Here is a 26,579-nt window from a genome sequence, read left to right on the forward strand (position 1 = left end):
GTCGGTAACACTGCTGGTTTTGCAGTTAGCTCTTGTTAGCCTGTATTGGTGAAGCTGTCTTCGAGGTCGGTGATACTTTGTTGGACTGACAGTTGGTAATTTTTAGGACTCTCAAGCCTAACATTAGCTGTTGTATATGAAGTCATCACCTCTACAAAAGCAGAATTTTTGACAGTTTGCTGTTTTGGAGCATTCAGGAGGAAAGAGAGGAAAGTAATTGTTGCTCCCCATCAGTCTATCTGGGAAGGGCCATTTCCAAAGAAGTCCAAACATTTTGAAGTTCATCATTCTAGAGTGAGAAAGATTATTCACAAGTGGAAAACATTTAAAATTGTGCACATCCCAGCAAATTAATCCAAAATCAGCTGTGCAATGCTTAGAGAAATTGCAAAAATCTCAGCAGCTACATGTTACACTGTACAAGCCTCAGTTAGCATGTTAAATGTTTAAGTTTAAGACAGAGTGAGTATGGCTTATTTGGAAGAGTTTTCAGGGGAAAGTCTTTCGTGCTGAAAGAACATAGCACGGTGCATTAGGGTTGCACAAACCCCAGGAACTGGAACAATATGTAACAGCAATAAAGTGCTTTGCCAAGTGGAAATGCTCAGCCATAATACACAGCACCACTGCAGGTGAAAACCAACACAACATATCAGCACACAGCATTCCAGCTTTCAAGCACAGTGGTGGAGGGGTGATGATTTGGTTTGGTTTTGCACCCACTGGACACTTGAATGGACCAGTCTGTGTACTGGAGTCAGATATGAGCCCATCTGTCCAACAACTAAAGCTTGACAGTGATCCAAATAACAGCAGCAAATCTACAACAGAATGACTGAAAAAGAAACTAATCGGTGTGTCGCAGAAGCCCGATCACAGTCCAGACCTCAACCCGATGAAATGTTGTGGTGTATCCTTGAGAGAGTGGTGCATAAACAAATGCCAACAAACTTCAATGAAATGAAGCTTTGTTTAAAACATTGTGTAAAACCTTACATTTGAAAAAGCCAACTGTCCGTCTGTATCTGTGCAGGTCATGTTTTAACTGTCAGGCTAAGTCAGGTGGGAGGGTACCAAGCAAACTGGTGTTGACTTGGAGTTGCAAGTAAATACCAAATAATAAGTTTGCACTGCCAGATTGATTATTTCACTTTGACTCTGGTCTCAGCGCTAAGTTAAGCTAATCAACTCTAAGCAAAAAAGTTCTTGTACTCTTTGATTTGATTTTTGATTGGTAATTGGTGTCTTTTGGTGCCTTTGAGTAGAGTTGGAAAGATGGATATATATACTTTGGAGACCTCTGTGATGACTTGTGAAATGGTAATCACTCCGGCCAAAGAATGTACTTCTCTAAAGGCCCCAATCAGCCCCAACTATTAGGCTTCATACAGGCATTCAGTGTCCCTTAAAATGACCAATGGCCTTGGCCACCTCCCAGTGAGTCTTTGCAGGCCACTATACTGTGCTCCCATTTTTTCACTGGCTTTCTTCGCCCTGCCTGCTTTCTTCACAGGCAGAGCCGGGGGCAATTTAAATGTGGCACAGTGTGAGAAAAGCGTCCTCTGCCAATGGCCTTGGGTTAAGCTTTAAAAAAAGCCACACAGAAGAAGGCAAACAGCCACAGCACAGCAAGAGGAGGACAAGTTGCTTCCCATCTGCCTCTTGCTGCTGACATACTCCTAGAACTATGGGAGATTGAGAGTAGGGGTTGGAGGGGGGTCTCATAGACATACTGAGGCCATTCACTACACACACAAAGTAAAAGTAGGGACGAAGAAACACTGGAAATTTACGGGGGATGGAGCATGGCACGATATGTTCATTAGCTCGCACCCAGAGGACATCAGATCACAGCTGAGTTAGCAGGGCAATGTAGCGCTAAGCGTTGTACGCCATTGCCTGAGGAGACAGTAAGACACAGAGATGCTAGTAGATAGAGGAGCAGAGACACATACAGCCAAGACCTGGGGTGGGGGGAGCCACGTGCCATTACACTGCCTCAGGAAACCACAGCATTTAGCCTCAGCTTTGTTCTTTAGAACTAACCTCCTTCCCTCCCCACAAAAACGCATGATGGCAAACAGAACATGTCCTACATCTTGGTTCCACCTCCAACCAACACGCAGCCGCAGGTGATTAGACTTACAGTTCCTCTCCTCTGTGGCTTTGGCGGGGATCTCCTCCACGCAGTCGGCTGGAAACCAGCCCACCTGGCCACGGGCACTGCCCTCCCAGAAACCCCCCTCTCCGATGCTCAGAACTGGACCAAGTGGTAGGAGAGAGAAAATTGGGAAAGTTAGAGGACAGTGAAAAAGGGACATGCTTTTTACTGTACAGATAATAGGACCCTCAGATCATTTAATCCATTTAAAGCAAAGGCACCAAAGGTATGTGCTTATACAGACTCATGCAGAGACTTGTGTGTGGACATGTCTGTGTTTTGACTGACCTTTTTTTAAAATGTTGCTATCTCATTATCTTATCTTATTGTCTCCATCTCTCCTCCACCTTTTGGTTTCTGTCCATTTTTCCAAGTGAATTAAATATACAGTTCTTTCTCGTTTCCTCTTGCCTGGCGGCTCCATCTTCATCACCCTTTGCCAAATGCTTCCGCTGTCCCTCTTCTGCACATGTCCAAACCATCTCAGCCTTTGTCTCCAAACCACTGAATCTCAGCTGTCCCTCTGATGTAATCATGCCTAATCTTGTCCATTCTGGTCGCTCCCAATGAAAATGTCAAAATCTTCACCCTGCCACCTCCAGCTCTGCCTACGGTCTTTTTGTTAGATTTAGAGAATGACTGAATGAATGAACTAATTCAGGACGTTTTTACAGCCACAGTCTGGATCAATTAAATATTCAGACCTAGAACTTGACCATTTTAAATGGCTAGACGAACACATCAAGTATAAATATTATAGAGATCTTGTGCATTAAAATAAAGTTATTTGACTTGAAGAAAGTTTGGCTCGACAGGATGAGTTTGCAATAAAAGCAAAGCTTTGTAAAACTAAATCTTTGATTATTGTAGACAAATACTTTCTCTCTACATTTAAAAGTAGAGACGTTGCTGGTTTGAAAGGTCACAGTATTCCACGCAAACATTAGTAGTGGCTTAAAACATTGATGTGTTGGGCTGGTACACATCCTGTGTGATTGCTTACTAAATAATGCATTTTGTGCTCATTCATGCAAACCACAGAGATGAAGCGTCTGACTTAACATGTGCAGATGAAGATGATGTTAGTCTCCTGCATCGCCACTCTGTGGAGTCTAAATACAGATGCATCGTATCTGATGAAGTCATTTTCATCAGATATGGTAATTCGCTGTTTCCAGCTGTCTCAGACACAATTTAAAAATAAAGGAATCGGTTTTTTTCTTGTCTTTTTTCAGTTTTAGAATTCAACATTTGTTCAGTTAGGATCGGTGGTGGACTGTAACCTCTACTCTGCAGCTCATTCTTATATAAAGGAGTTAAAATTTTTATAATATTTAACATTTGCAGTCATTTTCAAACATTCAAATTATACAACACATGATTCATTTTATACTAATTTCCAGCTCCATAATTTTTATTCTTGGTCTCTTATTGAGTAAGACTTCAGACTTAGCTCTGCTCTACACAGCAGAAGATACAAGCAGGTGGGTGGAGCTTCTGTGCTCACAGCCAGAGCCCGAGATGACCATATTAAAGAAAAAGCTTGTTTTCACTTATTTATTTACTTATTTTTGGCCATGTTTAAATCGACGGTACTTATATGACCCCTTTCTACTCATTTTGAGCAGATGCATTTTCTACTGCAAAACAACATATAAATGTAAAAATACAAATAATTCAAGTTATTGTAGTAGCTGGTGTTGCTCGTGTCAGTGGGACTCAAACCGACGTTAAACAATGTGCTCCGCTGAATGTCCAGTAACATGTACTGTACCTCGAGGGCCGGTGTCCTGCAGGTTTTAGATGTGTCCTTGATCCAACACAGCTGATTCAAATGGCTAAATGACCTCCTCAACATGTCTTGAAGTTCTCCAGAGGCCTGGTAATGAACCAATCATGTGATTCAGGTGTGCTGACCCAGGGTGAGATCTAAAACCTGCAGGACACCGGCACTCAAGGCCTGGCGTTGCCTACCCCTGATGTACACGTTCACATGAAGAAATAAAGGCTGGCCTGTAGTAACAGTCTGGTCAGGCTGTTGCATAGATTTCACTTGGCCTGTTATAAAAGAACTGCTCTCCATTTACTGATAATGTGTGTCGTAGCAAAACTTTGATATTAGCTTAAACATTTTTCGCCCATCTCTCTTAACTACTAACTGTATAACAGTGTTTGGATTATGCTCACTTATGGATGTCAGACAAAAGGAATTAGCATTAAAAGTCTGACTGCTTCAAATAAAGAGATACTACAGTTGAGGTAAATAAAAGCCACAGTCACTAATTTAAGAAATACAGTGATTTGACTTCAGACGGACCCAGCAGTGGTCGTATGTCTTCCGTTGCAGTTTCACACATGCTTCAGCAGGTGTAAGTGTGTATGTGTATCTGGAGCTTAGAGTCAGATATGACAGGCGGGCTGATCTTGGATGGAAACAATTACAAATTCAGAACAAGTCATTTAATAATTTGCATCATGTTGGACTTTTCTTTGCAGTCAGGCTGTGCTGCTGCTTGCTCTTATGTTTACTGGCTTTTGTGACTTTTAAGGAAAGACAACACACTCAAAGAAGGCAACGGAAATCTCTGTGGAACAGGAAACCTGCCATGTTATTTTAAAACAACATTTCTATACACTCAGCTTAGACATAATAGAATAGAATAGAATTCAAATTTATTGTCATTGCACATGCACAGGTACAGGGCAACGAAACCTTTAAAAACATCAACTCATTCAAGAATAATCAACCAACAGCCAATCCTGTACAGATCTCCCCTCTTTTCTTTTTCTTAAATCTTTCTCCATATCCGAGTGTTTCGTTGTTTAACATTAGTCCTCCAAAACAGACCAAATGTACACTAGCTAGCAACACAGGCCATGTGCCAAACTACAGCGAGAAGCAGCTTGTGTATTTGCTGTGTATTTGTTCAGATGGTTGAAATACTAACTTCAGAAATAAACTCCATCTATGTTAGTCTAGAAATTCCCCGTCTCACCTTTGACCCTGTCGCCCTTGTAGAGGTTAATCTCCCCCTCGGCCTGGGCTGTATACAAACGAATCACTACGAAGTGTCTTCCTGGAACTGCACTGTACAGCTTCCTTCTGGTTCCAACTGCCTCTCCACGACTGCTGGGGCTGGAAGAAAGAAAAAAATGTTTTATATGAAGTGGGTATAAGGACAGACATACCTAATTCTACAGGTGTGCAGGAAATTGTGGTCCTCGTGATGTATTACATCACACATGTTGTTTCTTTAGTTAAAAAACTAAAAAACTCACATGTGATTTAAATTATGCACAGGCGGTCTAGAGATTACCAACTGATATAATGGTACAGTTGTAAAAAGACTCATGTCAGCAAGTAACTCAAAGATCACTACATTATTTGCAACACAAGAAAACAGGGAAACATACAGATGGTGCGGTCGCACACTATGGAAAAACGTGCCCACTGTCATTTAAAAGCTACTTTAGGAGAAACACTAAAGGTTAAGAGGTAAACAATATTTTAAATACATGCTCAAAAGTATGAACAAATCACCGGAGGTTACATGAAAAGCAATAACGGCAGAGGCGACACTGGGAAAGCTGCTGGCGTGTGTCCCACACTGGTAAGTGGGGCAGAATGTGGGCTGGCTCTGACCCACGGAGCTGCAGCGGCTTCCAGGTAGGAGGCCAGACTCGCTAAAGACCACACAGAGAGCTAGCCAGGATTTGGCAGTAGTACAGAGGAATAATAACAAACTGCTAAATTAAGACAGATAAAAATCTTTGATGTGCGTATCAGCGTGACATTTGAACAATCGGCTCCTGCAGAGATATCACTATTCTGCACTGGTTGTTAAATTTGAATGCACAAAAAAAGGCAGCATTTATATGTGAGGAGATGGGACCACAGAGAGAAGAGTGGTTGGTGCTGGTAGATGTGTCTGACATGATAACACAGTGCCACATAGTGGGCAACCTTTGTAACCACATCCACGGAGCAGAAAAGGGAAATAAAAGTATGATACTACTATTGACTATTTAACTTGCCTAACTGAGGTGCATGAAGCTGTAAAATTATGTAAAGTAGACTTTAGAGTACAAAGAGCAACAGTTATGACAGGTGTTTTCATTTTAGCATCTTGCACTTGCTCACCATGTGAGAGGGTAGCAGTGAAGGAGAGGCTATAGGATAAAACCACAGTGAAAGAAAAACTAGGAGTGCCGGAGCGATAGATTGAGAGAGAGGAAGGAAATAGTTTTTTCAAGTAAGTGGGTCACCTTGTCCTGTAGACTGTACTCCTCTTCAAACCTTCATGGGCCTTTGGAGAGCTAACCCCATTCAATACCTACTGAGAGTACTCACATTTTTCCGAGGGAAAGCTGTGGACCAAACTGCAACTGTGCACTGTAAGTGTCCTGAAACACTGTGTATACCACCGAGAGGCCGAGACTGTAGTATTCAGACACAGCAGTTCACAGCTGACATCATGACTGAATATCACAGAACAACTTGAGCTCGCTGTCGATGATTAACGCAGTGCTGTGAAAACGTATTTGTCCCCTTCCTGATGTCTTAGCTTTCTGCATATTTTTCACTAGTAAATATTTTAGATCATAAAACAAATTTTAATATTAGACAAAATGAAATGTTTAAATTAAGGGGGGAAAGTACCTTAGTGTCCCTAGCTCTATGTGAAAAAGTGTGACAAATATGCCAAAAACTAGGAACTTTTTCACAGCACTGTGGTATTTAACACACACCCTAAATCTAACAGGCATAAAAGAGGACGACCCAAACACACCACACATACTAAGCACGGTGTATGAGTGTCGTCTTCTCTTTCACAGACTGCTGCATGAAACTAAGAGTCCAAAATAAGTTACAAATAGAGTTGGATGTCTCGAGACCACTTTTACGTCTTGCTGTCTCGGTCTCGCTGTCTCAGATCGACATAGTGGTCGGGAGATTTGGAGTCAACAGTATCCATGACACACAACGTAACGTTCGATAATGTGTCATGCTCAAAATCATCAGCTCTAAGCGCCGTGCTTACGGAGTGCTTTGCAGTGAATCAGAAGAGTCGACTGCCATTGAGCGAGAGCCGCTCCTCACTTAATTTCCTTTCGCTGCTCAGCTCTCACACAGTGGCTCAGCTATGCTCCAATCTAATATCATTATGTGAAAAACAGAGAGGGTGATGGACGCGACAGTCAAGTGGAGCGTGCGTCTGTCCTCTCAGTGAGTGAGACAGTAGACAGCGGTGAGGAGGGCTGTGCGACAGCAAAAACACATAAATATGCCTGATACCCGTAAACGAAGCAGCGTCTGGCTGCAGTTTAAAGACTTTTTTGTCTCGGTCTCGATACCCTCTGGTCTTGGTCTTGTTTTGGTCTTGGTCTAGGCGGTCTTGACTACTAGTTACAAAAACCTTCATGTATTGTAGAAACAGTCACCCTAACCAGGTAAAGTGCATGACACATTCATGAGTATCCAGCTAAAACAACTCAAGTCTCATTAAAATATTTACTTCTTAGAAATAATGAATAATATATTTATAAAAAGACAGCAACCGAAGGCGTTTTTGCTGTTGTCTGTGTTACGTAACTGCAATGAATTTGTGCTTCTCGAGTTATTAATAAACAGAACTACAGTATCAAACTGCATCTATTTATAACTGAACAGATTATAAGAGTTTTCATTATATGTTAATCTCACAGTTTTATCTGAGAACCAAAGTCTAACTTTATTCATCCAGTGTACTTTTTCCTTAGTAATGGATTTTTTTTTCAATCATTATATTGATTAAGTGTGAAATCTATTACTTAAACTACCCGACGACGCTGTCATAAATGAGTGCAAACCTGGGCACGCCAACTATCTGTTTTTCCCCAAGTGTCTTATTGACTCATGCTGCCAATAACGAAAGATGTGCTGATGGGTGAGGAGTGTTGTCTTTGTGTTTTTGTTGGAACGTCCACTCAGACTTCTCATTTGCATACTGTATGGAGATGATAGTTTTCAGTCTTTATGTTACTTTAGCAAAGATTCTGCTCTTTTAGCTTGTGGTAGCCTGACTGAAGAACAGTTTACCTGTCCATCCCCGACCTCTGACTGAATTGCTGTCCATGGTGCTGAGAGAGACAATGTGAGAGTGTGTGTTTGCTCTCTAACGTCAGTTTGGAAAACCATACTTTATAGCTACTGTTCTATTAAATGCTGTGTCATCAAAGCAGATGCTTTTATTGTGAGAATTCAAAAAGTCTCACACTCATGTTCCAAATTCTTGTGCACTGCACAAAATGCTAAATCTGTACTTGTTGGTGATGTGAAGGAGGCATTTACTACTAAGTCAATTCAGAATTAAATCCTGGTCTCCAAAATCAGCAGGCCCACTGAGAAGGGAAAACTGTCAGCCATGTTTTCCCTTTCTTTCTTTTTTTGGCAATTACCCACGTGGCTTTGAGGTGCTAATTAGACAGTGTTGATTAATACCAGCTGTGCATAATTTGTGCTATTATTGGATGATCACCTGAGACCATGGGAGAGAGGAGAAAAGGGAGAGGGCAAGAGGGCGGGTAAAGAGTGAAAAGAAAACATGCAGCAGTAGGCCCTTCCAGACGGACAGTCCTCTCCATTAATGTGACGTAAGACTCTCGGTCACTTGAGTTAGGGTTATCACTGATGATCACTTGGACCTCCGATGGTTGATGCCCCCACTTACATTACGTTTTTATATCATTTTATTGCCTACTGGGGGCAGCAGAGCAAAACACACAGCACAAATGTTCATCATTCCACTGAGTGCCTTTAAAAGCGCTATAAACGTACACTTTTACTGTAGGGAGGATTAATATCAATAAATATGGACTGATTTTTCTGCGTCATTCAATACCAGCATCGACATATCACAGAAGTAGGAGACTGAACTGTGTGCACACTTATGCCTCTAAGCCTGCTTTGCACTGGGCTTCAACTATCAGGAGGACCAGGACAAGCTCAAACAACACTTAAGCACACTGCACCCTGTCAGTTGCCATTAAAATGAAAGACAACATAAAAACTGCCTGTGAGCGTTGAACAGAGCTTTGATTAACAGTTAGCAGGAGCCAAGTTAATTGTCTGTCAATAAACTCATGTCAAACAACACAATAGGCTAGAGATTTCAAATAAACAAAACTGACAGAGAAAAAAATTCCCCGCTCGCCCCTGCGGGAGGTCTATCCTTCAAGCTCGGGGTCCTGCGCAGTATCTTAGCTGTTCCCAGGACTGCGCTTCTCTGAACAGAGATCTCGGATGTTGTTCCTGGGATCTGCTGGAGCCACTCGTCTGCTTGGGAGACACTGGAACTAGTGCTCCGATTACCATTGGGAGCACAGTCACCCTCCACATCTTCTCGAGCTCTTTGAGTAAAATGCTATAATGTTTTATTTTTTAATGTTTTATCTTTTATCTTTACATATGCACTCATCTCTCGCTTTGCTAGGTATACCTATTCAGTTACTTGTTAATACAAATCAAAACCAACAAATCACAAGGTGGCATCTTATTACAGTTAGGCACGTACACACGGTCAAGACCCACTGAAGTTCAAACTGAGCATCACAAGGCAGAAGAATGATTTAGGTGACTCAGAATGTGACACGGTTGTTGGTTTCAGACAGAAATTGATGATCTAATAGAAAGTGGATCATCAAGAAGAATGGGCAGACTCCTTCAAACAAATGGAAAGGTAGAAGAGCATCTCTGAATGCACAACACATCAAACTATGACGCATGGGCTGCAGTAGCAGAAGATCTCGCTGGGTTCCCCTCTGGAAAAATGTTACGTGGTATTATGAGCCTTGACTTCTGCTGTGGCATTTAGATCATAAGGTCAAATTTTGGCATAAACAACGGGAAAGCATGGGCCCACCCTGCCCTGTACCAAATACTACACTGATACTATAAAGCAGGGGTGTCCAACTCCAGGCCTCGAGGGCCGGTGTCCTGCAGGTTTTAGATCTCACCCTGGGTCAACACACCTGGATCACATCACTTCATTACCAGGCCTCTGGAGAACTTCAAGACATGTTGAGGAGGTCATTTAGCCATTTGAATCAGCTGTGTTGGATCAGGGACACATCTCAAACCTGCAGGACACCGGCCCTCGAGGCCTGGAGCTGGACATCTCTGCTGTAAAGTATTCCACAGTCATCAGATCTGTTGCAGTGTGATGGAACAGGAAGTTTGCATCAAACCTGAAGCAGCTACGTGACTTTATCATTTCAAAATGGACTAAAACCTCTGACAAATATTTCCAGCACTCTGTTGAATCTATGCTATAATGTATTAAAGCAGCTTTGAAGACCAAAAGGGGCCCAAACCAGAGTAGCTAATAAAATGTCTGGTGAGTGTAGTTTCTCTTACGTAACATTTCGCGTGTATTTTATTTTTCTCATTTTTTGGTTTTGTTTATTTGTGTTCTGTTGGCTCGAGGGTTGTTTATATATGGAAACTTTTCCTTTACATCTGAAGTAATTCAATTCAAATCAAATTAAGGGAACTTCATAATTGCATCACACTCACAGAGCAAATCTTTGCTGAGGTATAATGTGATTTACTTTGCAGTGTTAGCCTAGGAGTTTTTCACAGCAATGTGATTTCTTAATAAGATGAAGTTCTCTATGTTTGCTTAAGCTGAAAAGCTTCTTAACCAGATAGAAAACTACTAATAACATTTTTGCAGCTGCGCACACCTCTGTTCTCCATCTTGGCTCATTTTGCCCTGAGAGTTCATTTTCTGTTTATGGTTTCATTTTGCTGAGCGTTTTCAGCAGCTGTCACATATTTCACCACCATAATTGGAATCACTGCCAGCCTTTAACCATCCGCAGATCTGTTAATCAGCACGACTCGGTATACACGGTAGATTTCAGGTCTTGTGATAATGTATGTCGGAGCCCCGTGGCCACACTGTTTAGACAGCACTGGCCTGTCCTTCTATTGGACGAATCTCATTTCCCACCACATCTAGCTGTTGCCATGATACCCCAGGGCTAACTGACAGCTGTCACTGTGTGATAGCTTGTGTGTGTGAGTGTGGGAGTTTGGTCTCACTTGTGCATGTGTGTTGCATTCTGACAAAGGACATGTCAAGTAGGAGCAGAGGGATGCTACACAGACGTTGTCATGTGTGTGGGCTGAGGTTGGATTGGGGGGTGGGGTGGTGGTGCGGTGGGTGAGGAAGAATGCGTGCGAGCAGAGGCAAACAGAAAGTGCTGGAATTGGGAGCTTTAAAGGGCAGCTGGGTGGGAATGAGCTGAGAGCTAAAGTTCACACTTATTGGACATGGACTGTGAGCAACAACATGATATTATCATTTCAGCTGGCTTATTGCAAGGTCATTTCCAATGTGCCATGAGCTTCAATCACTGCCTATAAGTGATGTTAAAATTGTTAAAACTGACATTTGATAGTGAATTGGTTCTAAAAATGAGGGCAATTATCCAACGAGGTGCCTCAGGAGCTGAGCACACATAAATAGGTCTCAATGAGAGTCCTAACCTGAATGTCCTCTATATATATACACACACTGTATGTACTGTATGTACACATGTGCAACACGATACTTTCAGGCAAAGATTATACTGTTACACACAGCATGTTTATACCTGCTGTGGAAAGGTCAAAAACAACAATGCATCCTTGAGTTTCTCTTTTTTTTCTAGCTTTGCTGTCTTTGGATATTAGTCACATGCTGTTTCTACACACGACACAAATTGTGTTGTATTTTGGAACCAACAGATTAATCCACACCATTGAGCCCTGCTCCCAAAAACGGACATTTTTGGGCCTTTTGCGCTGCCGCTGGCTGCAACATTGAGTTTGATGTGAAGAAACCAACTCTGTGTCTCTTTAGGAGTATTTGGCTGTTTGCTGTTTGGCTAGCTGCACTCAAATGGAAACGCCGCAATGATCAGGTTTGTAAAGCACTTTAGAAATAAACACGGTGTTGATTCTGTTCATCTGGACATAACGAGTTAGCTCTACATCCAGATGAACAGAATCAACTTTTTGGGATTTCCTTACCTGGATGATTGAGCATGCATTGAGACATTTAATATGTGGGACTGGGACGAGCTAAACTTGACTATAAGAGTTCACAGTAATAGACGAACAACAGCTAGTGTAACAGTGCGCCTCACTAATGTGCTTTTATACGTTTTTTAACATAAATAATGGAGCTCTAATGTAGAACGCAGCGATTACTGTTGAAGCCTTTTCATGAGATCTGATGACGAGAACAGAAATAAAATTTGTTGTAAATTCCCGACATTTGCAGTACATTTTTTTTCCAAATTCATAGCTCATTTTTTGTGCCCAAACAGCTGTAATAAGTACCTTTGAACTATTTTAAAATAAAGTTAACACAAATTATATTTCATTTTTTAAAGAATTGGCAATTTTGGCGTGTGTAAATCTGATCTGATTTCAACTTTTTACAAATCTTACAAAGGGAGACTACAGTGCTGTATAACACAACCAAGACTCCTAACGATACTACGGAAACACAGTTCGAGAAACATTGGTTATCCATCCCTCGAACAGAAAGTGCTCATTATAAAAAACACAATAACTAAATTAGGAAAATAACCACACCAAAGTCATGGACTGTACTGCAGAGAGCTACATAAGTGTTTTTAAATGTGTTATTGTTAATTTGTACTGAATATCGACTTTCAGTCATATAAATGTGACCAAGGGGAAATACAATAAAAGGTCATGGGCTGCTTGGTTTCTAGAACTGGGCCATGAGGAATTCTACTGAGCCCAGGCTATGAATGTCCCTCATTACTAACCCTGATGGAAAAAATACGGATTGGGTCACAGACCAACGTTATTAGTCATTTTTATATTGTAATTATTACCCAGCTTATCCTTTTCTTTTGGTTCGAACCCACTTGCCTTCCTGCACCAGCTCAAACCACAATGACTTTTATATAGTCTTATATTAAGTTAAAAACAAACAAATACCTGATTTTTAATTGATCTCGTCTTTCATCAGAATCTTTAATTATTATATCAGAACTCTTGCAGTGTATATGTATGCATCTTATGATTAGGATCACATACTACATGTACATATACTACATTATAGGGTATTTATTAGTCACACGTAAGGTCCTATATTTCCTCTTAGTTAATCCTCTCTAACACAGTATATTTCGTACATTTTGTGTACTCCAAAGTCATTTGCAATTCAGTAAATAAATAAATAAATAAATAAATCAAATGTACTAGTTAAATATGTATTTATTTTATTGTTTTTTTAGGCTGCACTTCACAAGGCTTCAAATGCAACTGAGGCCTGAGTATATGCTTTAAATACCCATTTATTTCTTCTTCTGGATGCGATACGCAGTGTTTTCCACAATCATCATTACATTATAAACGTGAACTTTTCACTTATTTCATACTGAAGCATGAAGTTATTTTACAAAAACTAAAGTACATGAAATTCGTGTACGGTGTGCTCTATTTCATATTTTTTATGGCACAAAACTATATACAAACAGATTTTTAAAATATCTATAATAACTAATATAAAATATTACTAATATTATTTATTAATCATGAAAATTACTTTTTAATTTTGGTGTTTAGGTGACTCTGAAGCAGCCTAATGACTCAGAGCACAAATGAGACCAGTGTGATTAAATTAGGTGAATAATATAATAAATTTTAAGTTCTTTCCTGTTATCATCTTTTAAAATCTCACAAAGAAAAAAAACCCAATTCAGTAAAATTATATTTTGATTTACCGACTTTGGGAGTCAGTGTTTAAATTTAGTCTAACTGCCTTAAACATGAAAAAATCACCCTACAGCTTATCGGTTTAACACGGGAGACAGAGCAGTATATCAGATACTTTTTTCTGCAAAAATGTCACGTGTCCCTGTTTTTTTTAATAGCTAATAATTGATAAAAAATGTTGTGTTACATGATTTTGGCATATAAGTAGGGCAGGCCGGAAAAGGTTGACCTATATAAAGAGCAGTTTCTGCCAGATTTATCCACCTATGCACACACCTGGCCACACCTGCTAAAAGAAAATGAGTTGGATATTTTTAATTATTAGACCTATTAAAACACTGCGTTTCGACAAAAGTCTAAAAACAAATGTGTGGCAAATCTGGTAGACAATAAAGAGAGAGCATTTCTAAGTACTCTAATGAAACCCACCAAATCTAGAATTGGAGAAAAGGAACCTCTCCTCTCAGTAAAAGTGCACATACTTAAAACTTCCTCATCATATATTCATGTAAGCCTTTCGAAAGCAATCACAATCAAAATCAAATGAAAATCAACCACGTTAAATGAAACAGCTGAGAACTTCTGCTTGATTGCTTGACAGCATTATATTATCTGTTCATGTTCATCGGCTATCAGCAAAGCAAACGTGAGTTTAGTAAAGTTAAACACATGAAAATGTTGAGAACAGCAGCTACCCTGCTTTTGCTCTACAAGCCGCATGAGCGTCTTATTGAAAGTATGTCAAAAGATGTGATGGTGATGTTCATGTTACTGCGGAAGCAAAGACAACTGTCCTCCTCCACTGCTCTTCCCCTTCTTTCATCTCCCCCATCACTTTTCTTGCCTTGACTCAATCCCCTCTGCCCTCACTCTACATGCCATAGTTTGAACTTCCTTTCTCCTTCAGCAACCTCTGCCTCCTCCTCATTACCCTGTTCTTCATCTCATCCCATCGTTACACTACAGCTTTGTCTTCACATCTTTTCTATAACGTGAAGTGCATCTCTTCTTTCCACTTCTCTCTCTGACATCGGACATGGGCTGAGCTAGACAGTGTGGGTAGTGATGGTGTGGCAGAGTGCTTGTAAATGTGTCCATCTGCCAAGAAACAGGAGGAGGAAGAGCAGGCAGGGGAAAAGACCACGGAGCATGTGTTTTAATTTGGATTGATGGTTACCCATCACATGTTAATCGTCTGGGAATCATGTGCTCCTGCAAACACCACCACAAAAAGATGTGCAGATGCATGGTGGCATTTCTCAGTGAACTTCTGTGCAGGTGTGTAGGTGCGCACACACACACACACACACACACACACACACACACACACACACACACACACACACACACACACGCTAAGCCAGATATGTGAAGTGCACCAACTGCATACATACAAACTTGCATACATTAGCAAAGTGCCTGCAGGCAACCATAGCAACGGTTGCCATAGTTGCTGTAGGAAGCCAGAGTGGTTCCAGGGGAACCAGTGAAACATATTTTTCAGTCCAGTAAAATGAAGCCGATGTGAAAGCGCCAAAAACTGCAATTCCTCAAATGGCCACATGATGCTTACTTGAAAAGTGAGTCAAGCCCCATGTTGCACTTTTTTAAACCGTTAATACTCCAAATACAAATCGACACTTCTGTCCTTTCTTGTTGACACCAAAAATATCAATTAAACAGTTACCTGTTGGTTCTAATAGGTTAAGCAGCCTCCCACTACTAGCCAGCGCTGCAGCCACGGTACATGGCTTCACTACCCTTTCTATGTGAAAGGATATTTTAAACAAGCAAGGCAGAAAGTAAGCCCATTTAACTTTTTAATGGAGCTTAAATTCATAATGTAGGGGAGCTGAGAAATACTCTGGTTATCTATTGATTTTTGATTTAGTTGTATAACCCAGCGGTCCCCAACCCCCGGGCCATGGACCGGTACCGGTCCGTGGGTCGTTTGGTACCAGGGCGCGAGAGTTGAGGCTCGGGTATGAAATTTATGGTTTACAGGTTTTTTATCGTTAACTGGGTTTCCCTGGGTCTTTTCCCGTGATGAAGCTGTGCGTCTTATTTTGAAAGAAATATTTACACATTACCATAGCGACCAGAGAGCATTAAGGGGCAGAGAGGAGGATGTTACTCTCAGTGTTGTTGGCGCATTTCAGGAGGACGCTGCTAATAAAGTTACACAATTACACAGTGAATTTGTATTTATTATTAAATTTACAAAACACCACAGTTTTGGTTTTGGTCGTATCGTTTTATTTTGTTGTATTTATCTGCGAATATGTCTGACATAAAACCGGTCTGTGGCGCAAAAAAGGTTGTGCTCCACTTTCGTTAACCAACCTTACTGATCACTTAGCAATGCAGCATCGTATCACATGGTACAGCCATAGTAAACTGTAATTTTACAGCTGTATATAAATTATGGTTTAATGGCGATTTCAATCTATTTCAATAGGAGCATCATGCAGGTGTAAAATGACAGTAATGGCTTTTGTATGTTGTCATTAAAGAGATCAATCCCCAGTCCCGGCGTGTTGCAGAATTAATCAGCAAAATACTGAAATTTAAATCTTTGTGAGTCATTTTTCGACCCCCAACCTTCATGTCTGTCAGCCTAGATCAGGTGAAAAGAAAAAACATGAAAATGTCCTCAGTGTCCTGAAGAGGCTCACCTTGGTTGGCGCTGTGAAGGTGCAGCCCGTCTGGCCTCCTCCCCCAGCCGGCTGAGGGAGGGTGACCGGCTCCTCGCACCTCTCCCCATGGTCCGAACCACCACATTTCCATTGGGGCTGCCGCTGGGCATCTGCTGGAGCAGCTGGGGTGACAGGCTGCGATGTAATGCTGAGGAGCCAGGCTGTGAGTGACCCTGCTGGGGCGCCCGGTGTGATTGGTGCTGGGCGTGTTGGTGCTGCTGCAGATGGGGGGCCCAGTTGCCAGGAGAACCGTGCTGCTGCTGCTGGTACTGACTGACTGTTAGGTTGTTATCGCTGTTGGAGCGCAGAAGGACCCGTGGCGCTGATAACGAAGAGGGCGACTGGCCGTTTCCGCTGCCGTCGCCAGAAGATGGACCCCTTCTGCGTTTGGAGTAGGCTGGAGCCTCACGGAAAGGCACTGCAAAGAAACGAGGAGGGAAAAGTCTCATTTCAAGCAGATGCTGAAGAGAGTGTTTTGGACTGAGAGACAATACTGTTGAAAGTCAGCCAAATAGGATCAGAAATGTGAAATCTAAAAAGAAAGACAAACGCTTACTAGATGGCTTCATCTTTTTTAGAATAACATATTAGACAGACAAACAAGAAAGGTACATGTATGTTTGGAAAGAAGTGTTTATAGGAACTGCAGCAAAACCTTCGAGCTACTTCAAGCAGGTACTGCATCACGCACGTCCCTAAAACTCCTTCCCAGTGGTAGTCTGTTTGAGCTTTACATGTTTCAGTTTATCCCATGTCAGTGCCACTGCTGCACTGCTGATGCTTAAACCCCTATAACAGTGGTCCCCAACCTTTTTTGCGCCACGGACCGGTTTATGCCCGACAATATTTTCATGGACCGGCCTTTAAGGTGTCGCGGATAAATACAACAAAATAAAACTAGTACCGGTACCGAAAAAAAGAAAATTTATTCATAACAGGCGTGAAAGACCCAGGAAAACCGAGTAAACGATAAAAACGATAACAAAATAACGCTGAAAACCGATAAAAACCCTGAAAACCAAACATTTCACACCTGAGCCTCGACTCTCGCAGCCCGGCACCAAACGACTCACGGACCGGTACCGGTCTGAGGCCCGGGGGTTGGGGACCGCTGCCCTATAACACCTGGAGGTTGGTGTAATAGTGCAATATAAGTCATTCGAATGTGAATTACCTTGTCTGATCTGGAGTTGTCACTGAGTTCATTTTTCACCTGTGTGTGGACAGCTGTCTGCAGCACATCAGTAACCTTGAGGTCACCCTCATTCTTAAAAAAGTGCCAACGTGACCCTGGATATGGTTCATTCTTTGAAACTCTAGTATTGTGTAACCTTTTGTTGACACATGGGATCACATCAGCCGGCAGTGACCAAACCATGATATTGTGGCTCCTCAACTGAAAGGGATTTACTGCCCAAGCTCAGAGTTAATGGTGCAGGCTGAACTACATAGTTTGTATCAAAAGAAATCGATTTCTATATGTTTGCAGCTTTAAGGAGCTCTTACAGTATGCCCATTTAGAAATACCGCACAGAGAGCCAAATAACTTTGGAAGGGCTCAACCTCTGGACCTCTCTGGTGTTGGATTTTGGAGGTTTTGTGTCACTCTTCTTCACATAAATGATCCACTTTATTGTATTTATTTTGAACCTCTTAATCCTAGATGGGCTACCAGTGTCCTTAAGATAGGTTTCCTCTTGTTGTATTGCTTAGTGCTTAAGTATTTATTAGATTACATTCTGGTCTATCTGACATTCATCATGTATGTAGGTGGGATCTCTACATTTTCATGTATGAAACATAAAAGGAATCATCCCATGATTGATTCAGACGTCTCATTAATGACACAAAGAACCAGCAGTCAGATAGAAACTTTACCTTTATCGCAAATTTGACAGCATTAAGCTTAAACAACAAATCCATATAATCACAGAAGTCCCCAGATTAAAAACATAGAACTTTCACTTTATATGAATATTTTAAAGAAAAGTTTTAAGCTCATGTGAATACAAATATTTAGAGGAAGAGGCTATTAAGAATGATAATTACAACAGTTAATCTTTCAGTTTTTACAGTAAGGTAAATGTTAATATCCCGATAAATGTGGGTATCCTGCTAATGCTTATTGGCTGATTGAGGAAAAAGTAGCAGAAAGTATATAAGTATGAGAAAAGCTAATAAACCCTATGGTTGCAGGCTCATCTTTGCCGTTTGGCTCTGAATTTCTATATTAAACTGTACAATCAAAACACAATCCTGCATTTGCATCGGTGATGGACAGGCAATGTATTCTAAAGCATCGTGCTGTGCAATCACAGTGTGTATGTGAACATTAAATAGGGCTATTAAGTCTGAATTGCATCCATAGGTCTGCTGACATTCTGATTCTTATTAATCCTCTCCAGCTGAGCGCATGCTGTACAATTTGGGGAAGAAAAGGGGCAATTACGCTTCTTGCCATTGTTGCATTTTATTCTGTGCTGATCTTGCACTTGGCTGGTCACACTTTGTTTTAGTGGTTCTCTTGACCATAAGAAAGCTTCATTTGTACTAACATATATGCAACGTCTCTGTTCAGCACGGCTGTAAAAAAAGAACCTTTGCACTGAACTTTTTTGTGTGATTTCCTTCCTCTTTGGAGCTAAAACAGCCCATCCAAACACATGAGATATCAGTGGAAAGCCCAGGATGTCCTCTATTAAATACATCAGGCCTTAGTTGGGTAGCTCAGATAAGTCAAAAGATATAGACCCAAAACAAACATCCATTAGAGAGCACATAAATGAATAGGCTGGTTCTCGGTAATGAGATCTGGGGGTGGTTGGCTTGGGCTTCTTGTATTTTCTCCTATGATACCATATACTACTGTATAAGTTCAACCAGGTCCTGTAAAATGGCTATTCATCTTAAGAAAACGTAGAATAAAGCTTTGGAAGATGTTTTGACGGTAAAAACTGTTTCTAAAAATGCAACGCAGTCAATGAGATAAAGCAAAAAATGAAGTGTGAAAGATAAAAGATTATAAACCTTCAGTATGCTGTGCTAGTAACTAGGAGCGTACCAGCTATGGTTTTCTCTGTCAGTCTTATTAGACCTGATGGAAGCACTGAGCAGCTCCAACATTCATTCATTGCAATGTTCGGTGGTACACCCAACCCTGGGTCCTGCCATTCATTAGGATGTTACCACATAAAGTCCTCAGACCCCAACAGTCCAGTCTGCATGCTTCACTGTTGGTTTGGTAGGAGTCGGGGAAACTACACAGAATCAGAGAGGTGCTTTTATTTTTTATACATAATTTTCTTTGGCAAATTACACAGATCGTCCAAGTTCATACATTTCAAATATTAAGTTTAGGTTTTATAACCTAAACTGCAACTGATCTGCATCCGATTTACTGGTTTACAACTCCACTACTCTCATCTTTGTGTTTTAGTGACTGCTAAACAGTAAGATGCAGCACTTCCTTTCTCAGGTCTTTTTCATTGCAACAGACAGCATCACTGCCTTAGAAGCAGCTGCTGATGGTAGCTCTGATTCTGGTGTCTCTGTGACCTGCAAAGCAGCCAAACCTGCAGAAAGTGGAGAAATAGATCACGTGGCAGCATGTGGAACTGACTGAGGCTGCAGAGCAGAGCAAAGACTACAGTCATCAGTAGGTGAAGCTAAATTACCGCTGCATGAAGAGAAAGTCACGAGAGAGTGAGCTGATTACTATTTACTCGTCATAAAGCACTTAGAAATGACCTCTCATGCAGAGGACCACATAAACTGTATTTTACTCATTTAGTCCCGCTCAGTGTTAACCCTGAGTCCAACGTCACCACTAACCCTGTCACACTGTCTGTTTTGTTTTAATGAAATTGTTCTCCAAGTCTTTGCAATCAGGGAACAAAGAAAATAATCACTAATCTAAGCAATCCATATCTTGAGCATGATGGAGAGAACATACCAAGAAGATCAGCTGTGCACAAACACTGAACCAAACCCGATAGCCATGACCTCCACTCTAAGCCGCTCTTCCTCTGACCGTCAGTACATGATAGTCCACCGTACTGTCTCACTAAATCGAAGTTGGCCTTGATTTCCCCCATGGATTCTTTACTCCACACACTGTGAGATGAGAGCCTACAGCTGCCATCGCCAACTCTCCTCGCAATTATGGTGGTGCAGGGAAAGCCGAACAGAACAGGCCCGCAGCCATTTCAATAAGCATCTCCTGATTTGGAGATGATTAACACGGTGGTGCTAAGGAGGCACTGTGGCCTGTTAGCTGTACTGTAGCGTCGTGCTCAGCACTTCCCAACAGCCTGAACATCTGAAGGGGGATTCACTGAGTCATTATCACTTTCCAGGACTAATATCTCAGACCTCTCTCTGTTTCTACAACAGACGTGTTGATGAAGAGATGCTATCGTCTAATAATCTAGCACATTTAGGAGCCACTGGGCTATCTGTGTGTGCCCCTGAGGTGTGTGTGGCCTCCTAGCTGCTGAGGCTGGTATCAACTTCTAAGCACGCACACAAATATGCGTTCATCCCAACTAACCTTGCAACATCTACCAGAAAAGGAAGTGGTAAGTTAGCTATGTGCTAAATAAGCAACAATTCAGAAACTAAGACCTTTAAATCAACTCTCCCACAATTCTTATCTTATAAAATTCCCTTTTTGGTATCTCATACAGGCAAAAGCTTCATTTAAACCTAAACCTAACCAGGCCACTGGACGCTGGAGGTCAAGCAAGCATCTTATGTAATACTTCTAAAAGTGGAATCTATGTAGGTGAAAGCTCTTCATGCATATCAAACAAATGAGAGTTTAGAAGCCCTCAGCCAAGCTAAATAATGTTTTAGACTTTGTGCTAAGACACCAAGTAGTTAGATGGATGCAGTTTAAATGCTGTTTGTGTCTTAGTCCAATTTGTGCAAAGTAACTTTGTCGGTGTTCCTTCAAAGGTCACTCCTCACTAACATTCAATGATGTTTTGAATCAATCCTTCAGTTAATAAGACAATTGTAACTCTCCTCGCTCTGCTTCTTCATGCTGTGAGCCACACAGCAGAGGAAAAGGTGAGGAACTCAGCCAAGAGCAATAAACACTAAAAACTATCAGATGAGATGGTTTAAAATATCCACAGTGCAAATCTCAGTTTCAATGCCATTTACACATAATTTGAATTTTTTTACAATTATTTCTCTCACTCAGGCGTCAGAGTCTCACGTCCAGTCATAAATAGCAAACTACTGACTGAGTCAAAGGGCAGATTATTTGAGTCATTAAACACCAACACCCAAAAAAGCCCCAACTGGAACAACTAAACGTCTTTCTGCAAAAATCCATCAGATATGACATCCAAATCATTTTAATAATAATAATGAGTCCAACATTTAATGTGCATTCCCATCATTAATGTAGTCTGACAGTGTCATAATACCACAGAAACTCTTAGACAGGCAGTGTTTAGTGTTGACATGGAAAACCGCTGTTAGCCCTGTGTCTCCCATCAACAGTCAAGACCCGGATATTTCTTAATAAAAACACAAAAAGATAGCAAACGTATCCTCTTTGAAAAACCTCACAACTATCGGAACTTAAATGAAGACTGCATAGAAACACAAGCCCTGAATTATATGGTAATTCATAGCTATAGCTCATTATAAACTATCATCTATTAAAAGACACAAGAACAAGATTCTCATGTTTGCCGAGAACAATCTACAACTGAGCTATTTATGAGAAAAAGATTTACACAGTGATATAAATAAACTCAGAAAGTATATTTCTGGCTTCGTTTTGTTAAATGTCACCCATTCAGTGATCATTCTGAGATATCCCCAGTACTGGTAACTTAGAACATAGATATAATCTGCCATTGTATCCTTTAAAATAATCTTCCCGCTCACCTCTGTTATATGTTTGTGTATTTTTATTACAGTGACTGAATGTGACAGGACACATAGTTGCATTAGATTCTAATATGTAAATCTGAGGTGGGAATTTGCTTTCTGAGCAGAATTTACAGGACAAACTTATTTTCAATTCCATGTTGAAATTTCAGTTTCCAACCCTCCACTCCATAAATGTAACGTGTTATATGAGCTCTCTCACTCCTAGGGGGTAAACAGCTTTCCCACATAACGCACTTTCTTAAACAGTCATCATTAGCTCATCGTTAGTTTGTGGGGGTGTGAAAAGTGAATTACACTGATGTGCTTTTACAACATTTCTCAGCTGGAGGAATTAAAGATTTAATTTATGTCTTATTTCGTCAAATGACACGATAACATCAGAATTGGGATGATACTAAGTCCTTAAAAGGCCTAAACGTTAAATACACCACCCCTCACTGGACTGTGTTATGGGACTATACTGTGACTGTATTGACTCTTTAAAATACTTTAACAAATTGTACGTATGTGAGTAACTTATGAAACTCATGAAAAAAGCATTACCATCAGCTTTTGGTATTATAAATCTGTAGTTTTAGTTAACTCAACCATTCAACTTTACTGTTATTTAAATTTCAGAAGATAGATATATTTGTCAAATCAGAAAAAGTGATGATTATGGACTTTTTTTCCTTATATTTTAAATTCTGAAGCTGTTTTTCTTTCTCTTTTCAATTTAGCTAATATTGCATATTTAGGCCGAACATGCTACATTTGCATATTCAGTTGAAGCGAATGAAATGCTTGCACCTGGTTATGGTCATGCACAAGTTACCAGCAAGATGCTCTCTTTTTAGGAATACTACAACAAATTCAACAAGGGCACCTAAACTACTCACCTAAGCTAAGTAAACATGCACAACACTACAGCATCTTTACACATGGATTAAAAAAGAGATTTAAGTCGAACTAACTGATATTGGTCATACATTGTCGACTGCTAAATCCAGCACATTATGATAAATGATGGTGCTCACATACAACATGATGTTCAAGCATAGGGACCTTTTCTTCAGTGGTTTTCATGTATATGAAATCCCTCCCTAACTTTCTTTGTAGTTTCTGAATTATAAAGGCATTTTTTTCATTTTCACTTGAGTTCAGTGGAACAAGAGGCCGAACGCCCATCACTTTATGAAAATGCCACAATGACAGATGGGTAAATTACTGTTATCTGACACTACCATATCAGTGGTGACGCAAAAAGGGGCTGATTCATAATTCCCTGAAACCACACATTTACTGCTCAAGACAAGTAATTTGTAGTTTTGTACAGTACTTTTAACTAAGCCCAATAAAGGGCTGATTTCAGATTTGATATATAAGTTTAAATGTAAGTAATAGAATTTAGCTAAATGTTTGCTGCAAGAGATTTCAGAAAAGAACACTGCGCATATTGATGCTCAGAAAACACATGTTCTGCAACACCACAAACATTTATGATAGACCTGAAAATACCTGGAATTATTGCCCATAATAATAATAATTATATTTAATAACAATAATTTTTATAATGTTTTTTTTATGTATATTTTGTCTTACACTTTATAGATGCAGAGAACCTAAAACTATGCAAGTAAGGCAGTTTAAATAAGTACTAGATGGATATTATGTTCTGTCACCGAAGACTTATTTTCAATTAATAATCTTTCATTTAGTTATGGCACTTGATTTAAGCTTCCAGCCTGTGGGCGCATGACTCTGACATGAGCTGTACCACAGCAAACCAATTCACTCGCTCATTAAATGCAATGGCATCATTAGTGCTGTTTATATTTAATCCTTACTAAATGTTAATAGTAATGACATTAGGACACATTGAAGTCCGTCTCTGCTTTGTGCTTGTATTCGCTGAGGATGCTGATTTTTGGCATCCTTTCTCAGCCTATAGGCGACACAGCCCGACGCACAGCTCCGCTCGCGAGTCTTCATTGAGAAAATAGGAGCGAAAGAATAGAAAACGTCAACCCAGCGACACTGTTTCACACACAGCCAGATGGATCGGCTGCCCGGGATCTGCTTGAGTGAGGGGAACGACGCGCAGTCATGTCTGTGGGTGTTTTCTCCACCTTTCAGTCCCATTTTCTTCTCTTTTCTGTGACCTACAAACTAGTCCAATGTCGGGCGCTGTGCCTAACCCTTTTTTTCTTTGTCGCCCGAAAAAACCCCAGACAACTCGCAGATTTAGGTTCGTGTAACCTAAATACGCGCCGACCTACCTACAGCTTGACAAACGCGGTTAAAATAACCCAAGAACGAAGACGAAGCGAGCAAAATTCCTCCACTTTCTCCACTAAGTTGTGTACTGAAGGAAGTCTCAATGCCCAGAAGCTGAGCGCCTTATTTGAAAAGTAAAGAAGAGAGTGCGCAGGCTCTTACCTTCCTTTTTTAAGGCATTTATGATCGACTTCATGTTTACTCCCTTGCTACTCCGACTTGGCGTCGCAGTTCGTGCATATCACAGGACTTTTAAGACCCAGAGTTTTCCTTTCAGCACCACGGAGAGCGACTCTACAGCGCACATGATCCCGCTCGCACCCTCATCTACCACCGCCGCCCCGGTTACAGTAGCACGACCCCTTCCGCAGACACTCGCGCACATGAATCCCTAAACTCCGCCCCTCACACACTTCCCTTTCATCCTCGTCTTTCTCACTCTCGTGGGGCTGAACCGCACTGCATAACCTCACACTGGAGCTGGAGCAGAGAAAGTCATTAGTGAGAATGGAATCCAAGCAACGCTTTACTGCAACAACAATACACCGTAAACAAAAACAAAGGCAGCATCAAAGCAGCTCATTTTCTGAGCACTATTTACTTTTAAGGGAATATTATTGTTATACTGTTACATTCCTTGTATTGCATTTGTTTTCTTTCTCTTGACAATAGTTTCATTAAAGCACATTTTGAGGTCACTTTGAAAGAAGGGCAGATGTGAGAGTGAAAGTGAGGTCAAAGGTCAAATGTGATGCCATATTTAGAATCTTCATACACCAGTATCATTTCCTGTATGTTGCCAGTACAAACAAAGGCAAAGGACTTTTAGTCTTAAAGATGAAGGGCATTTTATAAAATTTGACTTTATTTGACTCAGTCTGTCAGTCGGACATCCAAAGTGGCTGCATGCCATCAATACAAACAGAGCATTATTATCACTTTATTATCACTCTAGCTTATGATCACTCTATTGACCTTTTCAATCTGTACACGGTACTTTCTTTATGCTTACCGTAAATACCGCAGTTGTAGGAAATCATCATTAAGTTGACCTTGATAACCTTGGTGGATGGATTGTTAAGGGAATTCATCCAAAACTTTTTGAGCTCTTGTGTTTAGAGACAGAATGATGATGAAAACACAAATGTACTGGCTGAGGTAAAAAGGGAGGAACAATTACTTTTATTTCTTTCTTTAACCTAATCTGTACTAATTATACTGAGTTATCTGTGTTTTGCCTTCATACTGAGGACTGTAGTTGCTTCATTTATTAATTTTTAGTTTGTCAAAACAGAACATTTTAGTTGCAAACAGATACACTTGGGACTATTGTAATGCATTATTATTAGGTTGTCCTAAAAACCTTTCACTTGATCCAAAATGCTGCAGCTAGAGCACACACAGGGACTAGAAAGAGAGCATATTTTGCCCATACTAGCTTCTCTTTATTGGGTCCCTGTTAAATCCACAGTTAAATTTAAAATCCTGCTCCTCACATAAATTCTCCTATACGTATACTACTACTACACTCTACTTTTAAATACCCCAGGAACCACGAGTAAAGCAGCAGTATAAGAGGAAGTGCTTTATTGAGCCCCTCTTCTGTGGAACCAGCTCCCAGTTTCGATTTGGGACACAGACACTGTCTCTGCTTTTAAGATTAGGCTTCAAACTTTCCTTATTGATAAAGCATATAGTTAAGGCTGGATCAGGTGATCTTGAACCTTAGTTGTCATATCTGACATTGCAGTAGGCCAGGCTCAAAACTCAAAAC

The 26,579-nt window shown here is 40.7% G+C and overlaps 1 protein-coding gene across 6 annotated transcripts in view; it reads right to left on the minus strand.

Annotated features, from left to right (window-relative positions):
- shank2b (SH3 and multiple ankyrin repeat domains 2b) overlaps positions 1-25,132 on the minus strand; it is a 125,512-nt gene extending 100,380 nt beyond the window's left edge. For all 6 annotated transcript variants that reach the window (XR_001290549.1, XR_001290550.1, XM_013914492.1 and 3 more), the window contains exons 1-4: positions 24,968-25,132; positions 16,619-17,057; positions 5,158-5,297; positions 2,147-2,260 (exon numbers count right to left, since the gene is read on the minus strand). Coding sequence is in view for 4 of the 6 variants with exons in the window: in XM_013914492.1 (XP_013769946.1) it covers positions 2,147-2,260; positions 5,158-5,297; positions 16,619-17,057; positions 24,968-25,001 (727 nt within the window). In the remaining 2 variants the exon portion in view is untranslated. The remainder of the gene's footprint in view (positions 1-2,146; positions 2,261-5,157; positions 5,298-16,618; positions 17,058-24,967) is intronic.
- Positions 25,133-26,579: the final 1,447 nt, after the last annotated feature.

This window comes from Pundamilia nyererei, unplaced genomic scaffold (genome assembly GCF_000239375.1).
Source record: "Pundamilia nyererei isolate P.nyererei 1_Seehausen unplaced genomic scaffold, PunNye1.0 scaffold00200, whole genome shotgun sequence".
NCBI classification, from domain to species: domain Eukaryota; kingdom Metazoa; phylum Chordata; class Actinopteri; order Cichliformes; family Cichlidae; genus Pundamilia; species Pundamilia nyererei.